General features: G+C 42.6%; 1 protein-coding gene across 1 annotated transcript in view; it reads left to right on the top strand.

The window, feature by feature from the left end:
* pik3r6 (phosphoinositide-3-kinase regulatory subunit 6) overlaps nucleotides 1-18,328 on the top strand; it is a 31,301-nt gene that overhangs the window by 5,075 nt on the left and 7,898 nt on the right. The window contains exons 2-13 of the mRNA XM_004065781.4: nucleotides 9,152-9,230; nucleotides 10,848-10,932; nucleotides 11,019-11,126; nucleotides 11,216-11,307; nucleotides 11,548-11,616; nucleotides 12,183-12,315; nucleotides 12,827-12,896; nucleotides 13,027-13,204; nucleotides 13,978-14,125; nucleotides 14,714-14,800; nucleotides 15,466-15,712; nucleotides 15,868-16,146. Coding sequence (XP_004065829.1) covers nucleotides 10,920-10,932; nucleotides 11,019-11,126; nucleotides 11,216-11,307; nucleotides 11,548-11,616; nucleotides 12,183-12,315; nucleotides 12,827-12,896; nucleotides 13,027-13,204; nucleotides 13,978-14,125; nucleotides 14,714-14,800; nucleotides 15,466-15,712; nucleotides 15,868-16,146 — 1,424 coding nt within the window. The 5' untranslated portion in view covers nucleotides 9,152-9,230; nucleotides 10,848-10,919. The remainder of the gene's footprint in view (nucleotides 1-9,151; nucleotides 9,231-10,847; nucleotides 10,933-11,018; nucleotides 11,127-11,215; nucleotides 11,308-11,547; nucleotides 11,617-12,182; nucleotides 12,316-12,826; nucleotides 12,897-13,026; nucleotides 13,205-13,977; nucleotides 14,126-14,713; nucleotides 14,801-15,465; nucleotides 15,713-15,867; nucleotides 16,147-18,328) is intronic.

Below are 18,328 nucleotides of genomic sequence, written 5' to 3'. Positions count from 1 at the left end.
AATAAATTGTATCATCAATGAAGTTGATTAATTGTTTCAGGTATAAGTTATGAATGTATTATAGACATGTGCGCCTTTTAGTGATTTCAATTTCAAACTTAATGAATTTGACACAAAGGAATCAGCATATATATTTCATTTTTTTACTTTTAGATTATGTACAAAATCTCCATGGTCCTGGGCTTCTGATTTTATTAGCCTCACAGTCAAAAGGTAGCCCTGCATCATAAAATCCTCAGGTCCTGCCTGAAATTGTTTGGTTTTTTCATCAGAGAGTTATCTTGCTCTTCACTCTCACTGGTTTTAGAGCGCTGTCAGTCTCCATTTTCATCTGCTGATGACATCTAACTTGTTTACCATCTTTAAGGAGACAGCAGTGTCCTTTCATTCTCTTACATGTTAACGATTGGTGTACCTTGATAAATCTGTAACTAAGTAAAATAAATCTGTGACTAAGTTGTAAGGCATACTATTAAATTTGGAGAAAATTAAATAATTTTAAGTGTGCCTTTCTGTCTAAAAAATAGAGTACTATCAGATGTTTTAGGAATTGGATTTTAAACTATGGTTTATGGTTATTTGTCCCTAAAAATCGTCATTGCTTTGTTCTTAAAAGTCTAGACATTGTTTGCGTTTATGTTTTGTTGTAGAGAGATGGCTCATGTTTGCCTTTAAAAGAAAGTCTGTCCAGAAACTGTATTTTTTGTTATCAGAATAGTTTCATAACACAGTTATTTTAGTGTAGTGCAGATCATTTCCTGGAGGCGAAGGTCACTCATCTAAAAAAAAAAAAAAAACACACACTTTTATTTGACCTAAAATTGTCATGAGCCTTTGGGATTTTGAACCCAGTGGCACTATTATGAGCAAGTATGCACATTTATTTGTGTTGCACATCAGGATTCACTTGATACATCCTGTATTTCCACCAGTTGGTGCAAATACTGTTGCTACGATGGATCCAAACCTCAACAATGCCTAAAAATAATCTGCTGAGTGATGAGACCCGTGATTTGCTGGAATGCTGACATTCGTCTTTTTTTTTGTCTTTTCCTCAGTGGCTTTGATCGTAGCTATGCTCACAGTCCTGCTGCATCAGGGAAAACTAATCATAACAAAAGTTTATGCCACAGTTATTTTGCTGTGGCAACTTCTGAAAATAGCAGTTTTGTTCTTTCATATTCCTGCCATCTAGAGAACCCCACGCATTTTCATATATCATGTGATTATGAGCAGCCACTGCTGCCAAAAAGTTTTGTTAAGAAAGGATTTAGGAGCTGCAGGCTTTTCCACGCAATGTTGAATCTGGCAAGGACAGAACAGTTGCCTTGCCAGTTCACTCACATGCGTATAGACATGAAATGCATGCTATCGAGTTTAACTCGGTCACCTCGGTGGTTTCTCTTTTGCTCTTTGACACACGTGTTACTGCATTTCCTCTTTTTTTTTTTATGCGCACACACCGGAACAATTCAGGATTGTACCGACAAAAAAGAAAGAACAAAAAAAAACATCGTTTCTGCCTTCTCAGTTGACTTTACAATCCTTTTGACATTTCTTTTTACAGAAAATGGTTCTACTTTCATGATAACAGTTAACACATCTGGCAGAGAAAACTCTGCAACCTCAACAAACCAGAAGTACTTTCTAAATGATGCTGCTGCTTCTGTCCGCTGTGCTTCATTCAAAAAGAAAAACCATGAAATGACTCATGTCATTGGTTTCAGAACCCAAACAACTTACACAAGCATGAATACAAGAAATTAACTTTTTTTTAACTTAATGTAAATTGCATCTTTCAATGAAATTGTTGAAAATAGAGCAAATTGTTGAAAACTGCACATATTCTGTCACTGTTCAGTCAGTGTCAATGTCTGCTGGCCTTTTTTGTCTAAATTTAGAGAAATGGCTTTTAATTGTAATGAGTCTGAGTCTGTTCTGGTTAACCACAGACCCACTCCTGATGCCACAAATGTATCTGCAGCAACAGTCCTTTCTTTGGTTAGTGCTGCATGAAAGGCTATAAGATAATGATGCCATAAACAAGGTCCTGCACATTTCTGAGCAAAACATTTGAATGTAGTGTGAGCATCTATGACTGTGTAACTCTTTGCAGTTCAGTATGCACCACTATTTAAAAAAAAATGAAAAATAAGCAATTCTTTTCAAAACATTTCTAAATTTTAATGTAAGACTTTTGTTTATAAAAATAAAAGTGTAGTTAATTCAATGAAAACATCTACCTATTATTCATGTGCAACTCTCAAAAGTGTGACTGCGTCCTGAGGACATTTGTATAGAAACACAGCACTGTATACTTCTGACAAATTGAGCAGGAAACCAAGTTAGTACCTCCTCAGTATCTGCAAACATTTATGGGACATCCTTAGCTGAATCCAAATGGACCAACTGGCCCAGTCCTCCCAGATGTAGGCCTCACAAAACAGAGCACAGCACACACAAGCGCACACATACATTTTCGGGAAACCCCTTAGAACTGTCTTCCTCTTGTCTAATGGATTTAGCATACTGCTGCTTGTGGCATAAATATTTCCTTTGTTCCTACAAGCCTGTAAGTGGACAGCTTAATTTACAGCAAATCAACATTATTCAGCTGCAACTTTTTCTTTTCACCTTGTTTTTACGTTGTGTTCCCTTTTTCACTGCCGATTTGTGACATTACTTTGAAGGCAGTTTGCGGGTCTTTAGAGGAGATTATTTGTGGGCAGTCAGGACAGGTACATTTCCAAACACTTGGGCTGACAGACGACTTCCTCATATTGTCCACAATGTTGATACAGGAAAGGACTGTGATTGATATCCCCTGCTGCTCACACTAAATAAATGTTGCCTTTTTTAGGTATTTCTTTGCAACTGCTTCATGCAGAGTGTGCATCGGCACGTGTTTTTTTTATGTACAGTCTCTGTGCTTCTTCCACAAAAAGAAAAGGGGAAAAAATTCAATTTGGGATGGATAATATGTGATTTTTGTTGATTTGGTCCATTCTGACAAGTGTTCTCTGATATCCAATTTCTAATATCTAAAATCCAATAGTGGATATTTAAACTTCTGTTTTCAGCAACGCACAAACCAACTCCTTCTGTAATTTAAAGTATCAAACCTGCACTAAAAAAAAAAAGAAACCAGTTCAGAACCAAATATCCTACATGTAATTTCACTTAAGTCTCAAAATTCACTTCAGTTTAACTAAACTTGTGAAGATTTGGGGGGTTCATAAACCTGCTCAGTGGCAGGCTTTTGGGCTTGGTCACTCCTCTGAAAGGTTGTTGTGCAAAGCAATAGCAGATAAAGTACATTTTTAAATGGAAGTGGTAAGGTTGACCTCCAGAGGCAGCGCATTTATTGCTGCAGCCTCAGTCAACTCGGACCTGTTTGTTCGGGTTGTACTGGAAATATTTTCGTATGTCAGTGTAAAAGCTGTGCAAACGACAATAAATGAATTCTGATTCAGAGGTTTTCTTTGGCTAATTTATATTTTCTTTTTTCTTACGTAATGAGAGATTTACAACCATTTTGGGTTTTGTTTTTACTGCAGATATGTGAGCTGACTCTGCTACTTAGTTCTGGGAAGTGACTTTTTTAAAAGCTTGTTGGACAGCGTAAATTACAGTCAATATACCCTTCTTACTTCAGGTTTCATGATCACCATGTAGAATCCAATAGGTGACGTCAGAGATCATCGGTCAAGTGTGTTTATGCCTGTAGTAGAAATGCAGAAAGACACATTAACAACCAGGTTTTTTTCACAACATGAACCACCTGCTGTAGGTGGTTGCAGGTACATTGATGTTTACAGAAGGAAATCCCATTTTACGATAGAAAAACACTTTGTAGTATTTCACATTCCTATATTTGTTTGTCTTGCTTTTAGAAATCTAGTATGGTTACATTTTATTATTTGGTTTGCATTGTTCATTTTGTTGCTCTTAAATAAACAAACTTGCAGTCTTTGCCGTCAATAAAAAACAAAACAAACAAAAAAAAACTTTTTCTATAAATCTAACTCCGGTCTTGTTTTACAGGTATTACTTTGCAATGATACTAATAATTAAGTTAAGAGAGCCTCAAAGTAGTTTTTCTAACTTTTGTACTTTCCCCTGAGAATGAATTTTGTCTGTGTTTTTGTACTCTCCAAGAATAGATATTTCCAATAATAAAAAGTAAGAAAAAACAGTACTTCATTTCTCAGTACAACCCCACCTTCTTGAACTTCTCTGTTTTGCTGGATGATCAGCTTTCCACCCAGCAGAGTCAGGTACTTCCTGTTTTTAAACAAGTCTACAGTGTTACTAAATGGAAATGAAATGGCCTTTCCTTTTTAATTCTGCCCTATTGTTATAGATGAACCCTGTGATCATTGGTGTAGAAAATTTGAGTACAGATCAATCTGTACTTTTATTTATTTATTTTTTTTTTTTTAACTTGTCCTGTCCAACAGCTAGGCAGGCAGATGAGAGCTGAGGGCCTCTTGTGTTGGACATATTTTACTTTAACAAGAGGGGTTATTAATCTTCAGACAAACCAAAGGCATGACTGAATAAACCCCTTTTGTAATTGAGGCCAAACTTTATTCATTTCAACCATGATTGAAAATCTTTGGTGTTGGACCGGACGGAAAAGGAAAGAAGGGAAGAAGAGGGAGGGATGTCAGGGGGGGGGGGGGGGGGGGGTAAGACCATGAAGCAGCATAGAGCAGACAGGTTTACTGGTTGTTTATCATTACGGTACAGTTCAAATGTAGTACAAAAAGGGCGGGGCCTGTTCACACACACTCAAATATTATCAACACACCTGCTAGCTGCAAAAAATGTTCACATGTCAACATGTACACAAAACAGATAGTGTTCACGAACGCATACCTATGCCTTAAAACCAACTAGTGTGAAATCTTTCATTCATTCAATCATGCAAACTATTAGTGCAAAGGTGAGCTAACACCTGTGCTCAGGTGAGTGTTTATGTTCTTCTAAAATGGATGGTGGAATGTGAAAAGAAGGAAGAGGAGCGCCCAGCCACCCCCACACCCAGCCACCCAGCAGCGGCAGCCGGAATTCCCCCAACGCCACACGGGAACAGGCAGGGAACAACCGCCCCCCGGGCGACCAAGACCGCCACCCAGGCCAGGGCCAGCAGGACCGCCGCGAGGCCCCCAGAGCCAGAGAGCAGGGAGGCGCGGAGGGAAAGAGAGCGCCGCCCCAGCCCAGCCAGGAAAGCAGCCCCCCCGCCGCGCCGAAAGAGCCCAACGCAGGGCCCCACCGGAGAAGGACGCCCACAGCCCCAGACGAGCACCCCACCACCACCCAGGAGTTCCGGGCATCCCCCTGCCCCAACCCCAGGTACGAGCCAGGACCCCCCAAGGGAGACCCGCTCCGCACTCCAGGCAGCCACCCACCCGGCCCATGGTTGGTCCAGGGAGGAGCAAGGCAGGGGCCCGCCGCCCCCGCCCAGGAGAGGGGGAACCCCGGGGAAAAAAAGGGTGGCCCACAAGGGGTGTTATAAATATGGCCCGACCAGGCTCGGCCATGTTGGAAGTTTGGCGGGGCCCAGCGCTCAGGGGCAAGGACCAGGACCCACACCCCAGGGACACGAACACCCCCGGCTCAGGTGTAATATGAACCCCCCCACCGTGCGGAGAGAGCACCGCCAGGCCCAGGGAGCCGGCACCCAAGGGACACGGCCGCCATCGCCAAGAGGCCCGTACCCCCCACCAGGGAAGGGGTAGGGGACAGATGGACCCCGGTCCCACCTTCCTTGCAAAATGTGTGTGCGTGTATGTGTGTTTGAGAGGGTGTGTGTGTGCATGTGTGTGTGTTTATGTTGGAATGTATATATTGAATGGGGAGGGGTGTGTGTACTAAGGGGGGTGCAGTTAAAATTGGCGAGTAGGGGACTGAGGGGACATCTCCTGATTACTCACAGTGATGTCCCCTCACCCTCCCCACCAAGGGGCCCTAAATGTCTAAGGTGCGGTTAAAATTGGCGGGTAGGGTGCCAGGAGGACATCTGCTGCTTGCTTGCAGTGATGTCCAAGCACCCCCCCTACCAAGGACCCTACATGTCTAAGGTGCAAATAAAACCGAAAGAGGGGGGGCCCACTCCATACGGCAACCATAGGAGGGGGGCCACTGCCAAGTAGCCCCCCCCCCAAGGCGCATCGCAGGCTAGACCCCCCACCCCCTCACCCTAATACAGTGCTTCTCAAATAGTGGGGCGCGCCCCCAGGGGGGGGCACGAAGCGATGCCAGGGGGGGCGCGCGGTGGTGGCGGTTTTAGGCACAGGTTTGTCCGGTGCGCAAATTTAACGTGGGGGCAGCGGTGACAGCGGCTCAGTGCTTGGAAAATAATCTGGTCCACTATTCGGTTCCTATTGTCTGTTCTGTCTGTCCGCGGCTGCGCGAGTGAGAACGAAAGGGGAGGGGTGGTGTGGGCCCTGTCTGCCAGGGGAATCGGGGCACGCGGACCACTGCTACCGCTGCCTGTTGCCCAAGATCACCGCTGCCCTTAGATTCCTAAGCTCATGTTAACAATGTCATTCTTTATGAACTATTGTAGACATTTTGATGACGTGTCTTTATTTTCCATCCATGTTTTCTTTGTCTGCCTGTGGTTTAGTTGGTGTCAGACAGACATAAAGACAGCAGGTAATGCAGGAAAACAGCTGCACTTTTATGAGATCAGAAATAAACAATCCGTCATTTAGAAAAAAAAAATCAGCACGTTTTTACCTATTTCTTCAGACTAAAAACGTTAAATATATTGGTGCTGCTGTGTTAATGTTTCAGATCAATTTAGATTTAATATTATTTATTGATTGAATTATTTTTTTCAGCATCAAATGGTTCAGTTGGTCAAAATGTTTCTAGTTTAAATAAGGAATGACAGATTTTTTTTATTTCAGGTACTTTCAGCTTCTTTTCTGTTTTAGACTAGAACAGGGTTTCTGTGGCTAAATAAAGTTAATATTTGTTGAAAGTGGATTTATTTTGCTTTTTTCTTTTGTTAGTGTTAAAAGATACAATTTTAGGTATACAAATTTTATAGATACTGACCTGATGTATTGTCACCGCGCGAGTGTGTCTGTGTGTGTGTGTGTGTGGGGGGGTTATGGGGGGGGGGGGGTCAGGGGGGGCGCGAAACATTTTCTTTTCCTAGGGGGGGCCTGGCAAAAAATAATTGAGAAGCACTGCCCTAATATGAGGTTATATGAGGAAGGGGGTAAGTTGGGGACAGCTGGTAGACTGTCCCCAGGTGGTCAAACAGCTGTCCCCCAGCCCCCCCCCCTAGCAAAGGGGCCAGGGCCACCCAGCCCAGAGGCCCCACCCCCAGAGGCGCTGACACCCCAGGCCCGGCACCACCCACCCCACACAGAGAGAGAGGAGCCAGAAAGCGTCGCCCCCCCCCCCCCGGAGCAAGCCCAGGCCCCCACCCCCAGACGCCGGCCCTAGAGGAGCTCTGGTCAGGCCTTGACGGGACCGAGGAGGCCAACCGGCCGAGGCAACCACTGATTGCCTCAGCGGAGACCCCGACCCGCTAGCCCCCCCGACCCGTACCAATAATGGGCCCCCCCATCCCCCCCAGAGCGCCCCCCCACAGGACAGGGCCGACAAGCCCCCCACCCCACCCCACCCCAGACCCCGCAGCCGAAGCGGGTGACACCCAGAGCGACCGGGGGCCCCGAGAGGGTTGTCCCGTCCCGTCCCAGAGCCAGGGAAGGGCCGATCCCAGCCCCAGGTGCAGATGGGCAGCCCATCCGGCGCCGCTGGGCCCCCCCCCCCGAGCAGGGCCCCCCGCCAACCCCCCCCAGCACAGGCAAAGGGACCACCCCCCCAAGCCAAGCCAGACCACCACCCCACCCCCCCACCACGCACCCCCACACCCAAGCCCAGATCAATCTGTACTTTGGCTAAAACATAAATCAGTAAAATAAGTCCCAGTCAAGGTGGAATTTGGTACTTTTTCATGAAGCTGGCACCCATATTAACATTCAGATACTTTTCCGTCCTTAATCTTCCGTCACTGAAGACTATTTCAGCCGTGGTATTTTAGAATCTCCTTTATTCTGCTTACAGCTGAATCATGATGTTTGAGCACCGACTCAAAATAACACAGCTAAAACGAGCATTTGAGCTTGATTTTGTGCTACTGAATAGGAGCTTATTTTAAGATTGGATTAGTTCTCTGTGTTCAAGTTACTTTCAGGATCACGTGGGTGTAGAACAAATAGTTCATTATGAGCTCTTTCTGAGTGACCAACAATTGGTCACAAAACCTTCTTGAGATGATTGCTTTGACTTTAGCATTTTTGAGGGAGCCTTGCCCTTTATTTTTGTTTGTTTTTTCAAACTGCATTTTCCTGCTTAAGATATCAGTAGTGTGTAATATCTATTTTTAAGTCTTTTTTTATAGCCTATGTTTTGCAACTCCCTGCGTAATATGCTGCATCAACTGCTGATTCATTTTGCCACAAAGGAAACAAATTGTCACTTTTTGAACAGCAGTAGCAACTTTTAATGTTTGGTAAACACCTTTCTCGATGGACATTAGTTTATGCTAGCTGCAGTGTTTGTAAGAGTGTTTGTTCATGTATAACTCTCTGAGCAACAGCAGTATTTATAGCTGATATAAGCAGTAAAAAAAGACTGAGTACTGTCGAGTACACGGAGGAATAACTGAAAAAAGTGAAACAGGCAACAGCAAATGAAGTGAGACTAGAGTATGATTAGAATAGTGGCACCCGGAAACATGTGGTCAGACGTGCAGCTTTCGGTTGCTGAGGCAGCGCTGTCAACTGTTCTTCTGAAGAGCCGCTTTTCATGCAGGGATCAAGCATAAATCCATCAAATTTGGCCCTTTGTCACTACGCCAACCTCACTGTAGTTTGTGTCACTGAGAAATGCAGTGAGCAGAACGTTCACAGAAGCATAGAACTGTTATAAGCAGAGCTGATAAACAGTCCTCTGCCACTGTATCAACCAAATGCTTTATTACAGACTAACACTTGGAGAGGGAGAAACTGAAGTCACTGTGAAGCCACTGCTATGCAAAGAGTTCTGATGTCACTGTTTAAGCACATACCTTCTCACAAGATAAAACCCCAGTGATCTCACAGTCACTGTCTTTCCCTTCCAGCCTGGCATGCACACTATGTTCAACCCACCATGCTTGAGGTGTGAATGACAGAGAGCGATCTATGCAGAGGTTCACCTGGGTAAGTTTATATGACATCTCTCCTGCTCCACTGAGAATTGCCGCTATCAGCTTCAGGTTTAGCTTTAAAGTTTATATGTAATCATTTTGATTTAAAGCACATATATTTTTGCGTCTCGGTTCTGATGATTTTCATATTCACTATTTAAATGTTCCATTTAAATTACACAGGCTCTCCAGGATCTCCTTTTATATATATAGAAGTGGTTGAATGGGGATTTGTGGTCAGTGTGCATCATTGTTAAAATTTCCTTCGAAATTTTAGAAAAAGGAAATAAATGTGGTCTCTCATTTTTATTTCTAGTTTGTACATCAGGAGCTTAAGCAGAAAACTACATTATTTCTTAGTTACAAGTGTTACTATCTAAAAAGGAAGTTAAACTATGAGCTTAATGACTGGTAAGTTGAGCTAAATTTAGACGGATGTCGTGAATCCCACACATAAGTCTGTGTGGGATTTTGAGATTAATGAGGTGGTTTCAGTGGGTTGTTTTTCTTAATGGAAACACTTTTTAACTCTACTGGGGAAAATAAAAGTGGGACCACAAATACATCTTCATGCTTTTAAATTCTATACATGCTGGGAGGTAAGTTTGATTTATTCACTAAATTTGTTGAAGGTTTGGGGTTTTGTTCGTTCATTATCAGAACAGTAGAGTTTCATGAGCTGATGTTCTGTTTTGTTTATTTTTCATTTCTTTGGAGGTTGAGAGAAATAAAGTTAAAGTGGAACCAAAGTTGGTTAAAAAGCCTTGACTGTGCTCAGGAACCATATGAAGATTTAACCCCCAATCCACCTGTGGAAACTGAAGGTCTAGCAGGGAGACGGTGTTTGCTTTTTTTAGTCCTTTATGACCTGATTGTAAAATTGAGACTGGACTGCTGACATGGTTGCAAAAATAGTCTTTAGGTATCAGTGGTTAATATAAGGTTTTTCTCGTTAAGTGTCAAATTAAGTACGTGAAGCAGTCCTTGTTTGTGCTGTATTATGGTCTCAGTGATAAGAGTTAGGACCAGACAAATTCACACTAGGCTGTTGACTTAAGGATTGTGCGTCTAGATTAATAAAACAAACAAAGCAAAAAAAAAATACAGCAACAAGTAGTACAGTGATTTTATACAAAAAAACATTTAAAAAAACTAATGCCAGCATTAAGGAGAGCAAATCCCAATCAGTGTATAATAGTCAAAGTATTTGCTCATCTTGGTTTTTTTCTTCCTGGTCAGAGGTTATTTCATGAAATTTGCCCCCAAACAAGCAGCTGTTGTAACTCTGTGATACTTCCAGGCAGTTTAATCTGCGCCTAAACCGTTTCAAATGAAGCTGTGAAATTCTTGGGCATTCCCCACCTCGTCGAACGGAGTCTGGGGGGGTGTTGCAGTCTAAAAAACATCCTCAGACACAACAGCACTTCAGAGGCCGGAACAAAAAACATGTCAGACGTGATCAATTTTGAAAAAGACTTAGTTCATTTCACACACAATAACAAGCCATGTTTTATACAAAACTTTGTTAATCATCCTGTGAGCTTTGAATTGCTAGACCAGTGCACCTGTGTGACCAATAATGAGTAATGCAGAATCTGGAGGCCAGAAGATGACACATTTCTTCTTACAGTTGATGGACCCAGAATAAATGTGAGACATGACCACCAAGGCCCACAGGTAAAGACCAACCCACACGTGCAGCATGGAGCTCCCGGGTAAGGGATTAGATACATTTACTCAGCACTCACTGCTATAAAACAAATTCCAAACCGTCTCAATCTAAGCATCTGCACTTTGTCAGGTGGCTCCTTCCCAGTGGTTCCAGAGGCTGAGCTATACCGTAGTGTCCAGGCCGTGCTGCCCCGAGACATAGAGGGGGCACAGTCTCCAGCCTCCTGTTTCGACAAAGGTGCTGTACTTTATTTTCCACCAAAGGGTGACACTGTTGATTTATAGAGGTAAATAGTGTAACAGCTCTCATGCTGTGTGTGTGTGCAGGAATGCTGAGATGGACCCTTCATAAAAAGGTTCAAAACAACCCTGTCAACATTTTATCTTTAGTGCAGGTTCTGATAAAGGAGCTTGAGAAGGTAAGTGATTCCTGTTTAGCACACTATCTGTAATGTTAAAAGCATAAAAAAACAATCATGTTTTCTTGACTAGAACTGAAGTAAATATTGAACTTTATAATTGTTTTTTTTTATTGTTTGTTTTTTGATGAAATGCTCTTTCTATTAGGCTTAGTGCCTACATTGTTGATCCTCAACTTAAACACAAAAGAGGTTGTCTGATGGTTTACGGCGCTATAATGTAGTGCTTGTGTATTCTAGGCTGAAAGATCGGATTCAAGAAAATGCATCATTCCATTGCTCCACACACTGATGTATGCAATAATTCAGGTACAGTAGTTGCTTTTTTATCTTTTGTTTGTTCTTGTTTATCTTTTTGTGTCACTTTTCTGTAACTTTAAGTGACATTTTTGGCCAAAGTGTATGGAAAGATGGTAAAAACCCTTTATTTAAAAATGCAATGGGTTTTCTTCAGATTAGTGTTTACATATCTTTTAAGGGCGGCATTATTGGGATTTTGAGAACACGCATTACCAGAAGTAGTTATAAAACCTGAAACAAGTGCCAGTAAGGAAACAGTCTATTTAGAGGATGTCCTTAAAAGCAGTTCACGTTTTACCTCATACTTGGATGAAGCCAATCTGCTACACTGTTCAAACGTGTAGTTTTAGACTCCAGAATCCGTTTTTTTTAGGAGTGTTTCCTTACCCAGAAGGAGGGTCTAAGTGAAGGGAGGCCCAGTTTAGCTTAGTCTGTTTTGTTAAGTTTAGCAATCAGCTATTATATTTTTATGACTGATTGTATGTTTTGTACAATTATGGAAGCCAGTTGAGACAGCTGTGTTGTAATATTGGGCACTCTGAGTCACCGCTCATAACCTGTTTGGGAAATTTCAGGCAGCCTACATTCCAGATGATCTCTACAAACGTGTGTATGACTTCTGTAAGAGACTGATGACGTATCCTTATCCATACTGCTCTGTGGGCCTCAGTTACACCAGGCAGATCAAAACTGAACGCCTGGTTCCAGGTAACAAGCCCCTCTTGCTCCCTTCACTTTTCAGCTTCAGGATGCGCTGTAGAAACCAAAACCTGCACCATATCCCGGTGTTGAATGACCTGTATTTGAGCACATCATTTGCTGATGCCTCTCTGCATTCAGTGAGCATGTGATGCCACGTTTGGTGAGAGTTTAAAAAAGTTTTTGTAAATTTGTGGCAGTAATCAGAAAAACAGAACATGTAGCAAAGAATGGATAACTTCACATGCACACACTGACTGTGTGATGCCTTTCACATAACGTCATAGGTAGATTGTGTTCATGTCTATTTTTATAAGGCAGGTTCATGGTTTTCCATGGTTTCTTAATTCATTCCAGCTGTTCAAATTCTTTGTTATGTTGCATTTTCTACTTTGTTTTCTATGCTCAGACTCATGGCAAAATACACTGTCCACTTTGATTAAAAAGCTATTATATAAATTAGGGTCAGCTGCTAAAAATATGTTATTTATTTGAAAATAAATATTGCTTTCATGAACAGGTTTGATGTACCAGAGACTGTTGACAGCTGAGCAGAGACTGAAAAGTGAGCACTATCCTTTTCAGGAAAGGTGAGTCAGCTGTAAAAATGTAAACAATGTACTCTGTGCCAGCTTTACGTAACTCGTTTCAGCTTCAATTGTAATTTTTGTTATTATGTACTCCAACTGGTTTTCGTGCTTGTCATTCCAAACGCTGCAGGGTTTTTGTTCTGGCTGATCCAGAGGTCTTTTCGGGTTCCATGATTCCTGCCCTTTTTGATGAAGCATCAGCTGGATTGAATCGTCTTGATCAAATGTGCAGAGTCGTCCAACACACAATACAAGCTTCTTTGGGTGAAGAGCAGTGCAATGGTTTAAAACTAGCACATGTGCTCAAGGTTAGTAGGATTGCTTTTTTTGTTGTTGTACTTTTTCCGTTTTATATAAGTTCATTAATGGATTCGGTCTTAAACCAACTCCTTATTCTGTCTTTCATTTAGCATCTGACCAGCCAGTCATGGCTAAATTTTCTGTTACAAAGCAGGACATTGCCTATAGCTTAAATGGGACTTTCACACAAAGACTGGTTTTTAAAGCAGAAGCTTGCCCTGCAAAGAAAAGGAAGACCCAGTCCGATCATCTTTGGTGCTATTTTAAGAATTCTCAGGGATCTTTTAATTAAGCCCATTGAGCTGAGCAAGGAGGATATGGCCCATTGTATTTTCTACATCACAACTACACTCTATTTCCAATGACATTTTTTGTCCAAGTATAAAGAAATACTTAGAAATACACTTTTAATATTAATTTTCTTTATAAAGGTCCTTCATTGTCAGAAAAATTTAGACAGTCTCCTAAATGCAGCTCAATAAACAAATACAATAAGCCAGAATAAAAAAAATAAAAAATGCAAAAGAATTAAGATATTGAAATCTAAAGAGAAATAAAATTCTTAAAAAAATAAAATATTACTATTAATTATTAATCTGACCACTAGGATGATGAGCTGCCCTGCAGACCTCGGATTTTTTGTGCAGGTTGTGTGACATTTGCCTTCTTTAGTCACTACAGCATCTCTGAACTCGGCTTCTCTACATAAACATGTTCTGTATATGTTCAGCTTCCTGTGAGTCTGTGCAAACAGCTCTTTTATTTTGTTTTTTTATGGCAGCAAAAGGGTCAGGACATTGAGCCGTATTTTCAGGAAGTTCAGGCAGGTCTGGAGCAGATGGCTGAGGAGGGCAGCAAAAGAGAAGGTGGAGCGCTGAAGAGTCAAGTCCAGCAGCTCTACAGGGAGATCTTGTCACATGCAGATTCAGGTACAAAGCTCTGTGACAAAGAAAACAAGGCTAGGCACCAGGAAACTATTTTTTCTCTGTCAACGTTTAGTCATAAATGCTACTCTGATTAGACACGCAAAAAAAAGGACAACAACCCAGGAAGATGAAAACTTTTCAATGGGATTCAGATTAAAAGCAATTTGAAGGGCTTGTGTCTTCGTTCTGCACATGGAAATATACTCTACAAGTATTAAGGAGAACATGAAATATATTCAAACTTCTGTTGACATGTGTATTGTGTCCCTTCATATTTATGAGCTCAAACAGGCATATTTACACAGCTAAATGCTCTGCTAATGTCAAAGTTGGAACCCTCCGTCTCTTTGTTTCCTCTTTTTACCAAAACTGCCCAGTTGGTTTTGGTTGTTGTTAAAATTTCCAGATGTCTATTTCTGCACTTCCCCTCACTGTTCAGTCCAGTAGACCTGCTTCACATTCATTCCGGCTATAACAAAAGGATGGACAAGTGTTTGCAGAGAGGAAGTCATGCATTTGGAGTTGGGTAGGGGTGTCCTTTGTTTTGGTTGTCAGTGTGACAGTTTTGGTTTCTTCCTCTTTGCACTGCAGAACCATTGTGTGGGGGGCCGCTGTGTGACTGTCCTCTTCCTAACCCGGAGATGAGTTTCCACCTGTGGACGGAGGATCTGGATATCTGTGAGTGAACTGCGACTCACGGGGAAGTTAAAGGAAGTTGTTTATGCTAATCAGCGGAAATGAGGGTGATGATTTACACAATAAAACACGAAAAAGACTGGAGATAAACCTCAGCGGAAGACAAACATCAGCAATCAGCCTTACAAAAACACCAAAAGCAATGATCCTGTGCTGTTCGCATTGACTGTATATGAGAACTGGACTTAGTTATAAACTGATTAGTCAGATGCCACAGTAAAAGTATGTGGTGCCTGCTAGACCCCACGTCCAATGTTTGAAGTGTTCGACAGATTCTCCCGAGCTGGCTCTCAAGTGGTCCAGGTGTTGACTTCCAACAAGCTAACTCGTGACTGGCGAGTGGTTCCCATAGAATCGATGATTCAGACCGACTGACTAATCACTGCTTATTGACGTCATCTGGCTCCAACATAGCGGCATTCGTATCGCAAAAAGAATTGCAACTGAATTGATTTAATTCGATGGGAGGGGGAATAAGCTGTTTTCTATTGGTGACGTCACACTCGCTTGGTCCAGCTCTCATATACAGTCAATTGCTTTTTCCTATTTGGTTTGGATTATTTCTCTTTTCATTTTAAAAGTCTTCAAGCTCCTGCTGTGCTCAGCCTCTACATGTCTAACAATTACAACCTTGAACACACTGACAGGGCGAGAGCTGGCCAAGTGGTTTCGATCCAGCAACACTTTGGAGCAGTTCCCTTCCTTTTGCGAAGATGACGATGACTTTGACTTCGGTGATCCACTCAGCACCTTGATAGCAGCAGACATGCCTCGCTTCTCCATTTTGTCCAGTGACAGCGGGATTGAAAAAGACCTCCCCCCTGGTGATGATACCTGCTCACTGACTTCTCTGGACACTAATAGTTTGAGTAATTCCAGTGAATCAAACAACGCGTAAGTATTGGTTCTTTTTAGTGTCTGGTTTTGTGTTTACAAACACTCATATAGTTACTTTATCCAAGGAAACTTTGTTTTTTATATCGAATTCCCCAAAAGCATAGTAAAACTTTAAAAAACGTTCATGACATTAGACTTCCTGCTTGTGTCAGTGAGCAAGATTGTGGGAAGCTGACTCGGCGGAACTGCTTGAAGATAAAAACGTCTCCTGTTGAAAGTGGGAGGCTGATTCAGGAGACGCTGGAGGACGATGTAAGCCATGGAGGAGGTTTAGGACATGGCGAAAGAAGAGGTACTACTCTGCAGAGGCGGGCAGGAGCCACCACCAACAACAACTTCCTCAAGCAACAAAAACCCTATACAGCCAGGATAGTCATCATGGGGGATGACAGGATCGTGGGTCGCTTGACCAAGGCCTACTACCTCCTAAAGTAAGATACCTTTTTGTGTCTTTGAGTTTTTGTGTCACACACATTTGAAAAAGCATCTATAACTGCCTGCCTGGCAAAAAAAAGAAGACTGAGGTGTTTGTTTGTTTTTTATTTATGAATGTCTCCCGTGCATTTTGCTCTTACAGGTATATACAGGATCTGTACGGGGCGCACAAGTGGCCCACACACATTTTTTTGAACATAGAAAACTTGGTTGCTAGTAAGGCGAAAATGTTCATGGATATTTCTTTTGCAGTCATGCTGTGGTCATCAGGTTGTAGTGGACACGTTAACAACATGTAAGGGGAAGGTAGATTGTAGCAGGGGAAGGTAGCAGGCATGTTGTTCAATTTTTCAAAAAAATGTTCAACCCCTACTTTGTGTGGGCTTTCTACGGGCCTCTTGTGTATCACAGGCACACCCCGTGCACACGAACAGCCACTGTGAGCTCCTCACTGAAGCGCACTCTATGAGAGCATCACCTGTACGACATATGTGCATGTAACTTGCATTCTTTTTTTAAAAATACTTCACAATACTTTTACCACACACATGACAATGGTATGTTTTCATGACGTCCTTAAGGTGGCTGCACGAGCCTCAAGGGAACTGCAAACACACCTGTTCTACCTTGAAGATGTAGCCCCTCCCCGCGCCCGGACAACCCAAAATCCCACAGTACCTGTACGGGTCAACCCCAGTACAGGTGTATAAGGTGTCTAAGGCATTAAGGGGATGGCAGTTGTGTCTTGTATTTTTCTTGAGGCCCGTACGGTCACCTCAAGGGGCGTCATGGAAATGAAACACATGATTGTCATGCAGTTAGTAAATGTATCGTAAAGTATTAGTGAGGCTAATGTAAGTCACATGCACTTATGATGTGCTAGTTATGCTATGGTAGTGTGTCCTTACACCACAATCTAGGCCAGGGGTCGGGAACTTTCTGGCAGAGAGAGCCATAAACGCCACATATTTTTAAAATGTAATTTCAAAAGAGCCATACAATAATGTAGCGTCCCTTTCCCACACTGAGGCACAGAGACTTGACCTCTTTTAAGGGTCTTTATTCTGGTTACTGCAGGCCATAACAAACGCCGTACAACTAATTCAGCAACTCCTCAATCTCTCCCGCTGAGAGGGCTTCTCCCAACTTTTTATTCCCTCACTGCCGCAACAGCCCCCCTATTTCCCTTATTCGGCCCATAGCTGAACCCCATTGGTCCAAACTCCCCAACGACAGGCTGAGCGACAGAACTGAGAGCCAATCAGCATCTCTGCGTGATGCCTTCAATGAACTCCGGAACTTAGAATGCAACCCAATAACGCCCAATTCAACTCAGTCCGCTACAATATGTTTATAAGTAAAAGTATAAGTGAATGTGTGCATTTGATGTGATTTCAACAATTTTAAAGTAGAATAAGTCTGTGGATTCTTTTTAATAATATTGTTATGCTGTTGCTAATAAATTATGAGTATTTCTTACCATTATTACGACTTCTGGTGCTGCATGGTTTTGCTGATGGTCTTTTCTGGTTGATACGTGGTGAGTTTAAGCTTCATGCAGGCGTTTAGACTTTGATCCGTTAAACGTGATCGTAGGTTGGTCTGAAGGTTCTTTAGATGTGAGAAAGACTGCTCACATGCAGACGTGGAGCCAAACACACACTCACACACACGCTGCAGTGTGTGACGGGCAGCGTGTTTTAAGTTATGACAATCCGTGCGCGATTTACCTTGCTGCCTGTGGCCACTACCCCCCCCCCCCCCCCCTTTCTTCCTCTAACATCCCGTCCCTGCAGCTGCACGCTCTTTCTCAGAGACGGGAGCGCGCAGCTGCAGGCACGGCAATTCACAGGTTTCAGGCAATAAAAACTCTGTGAAATAATAGATAAAAGTAAACTGATAGTGCCGGCACAGATTATTTTTCTTCAAGCACCGCTACTACTGCGTGCCCTTCTGGCATCGCATCGCGCCCGAGAAGGACTAGTCTAATGAAAAAAGATTTTTTGTATATTTAAAGATTTGTCTGCGAGCCAGATGTGACCATCAAAAGAGCCATGGGTCGCGACCCCTGCTCTAGGCATCGGTAAGGTGCAAGTACTCACTCCTTACTGACTGTGTACAAATGCTGCACACATAGGGCGTGTCTGTAGGACACCTGTAGAATGCCCACACAAAATA

The sequence above is a fragment of the Oryzias latipes genome, chromosome 1 (assembly GCF_002234675.1).
Source record: "Oryzias latipes chromosome 1, ASM223467v1".
NCBI classification, from domain to species: domain Eukaryota; kingdom Metazoa; phylum Chordata; class Actinopteri; order Beloniformes; family Adrianichthyidae; genus Oryzias; species Oryzias latipes.
This window is presented reverse-complemented; position numbering and strand designations above follow the sequence as displayed.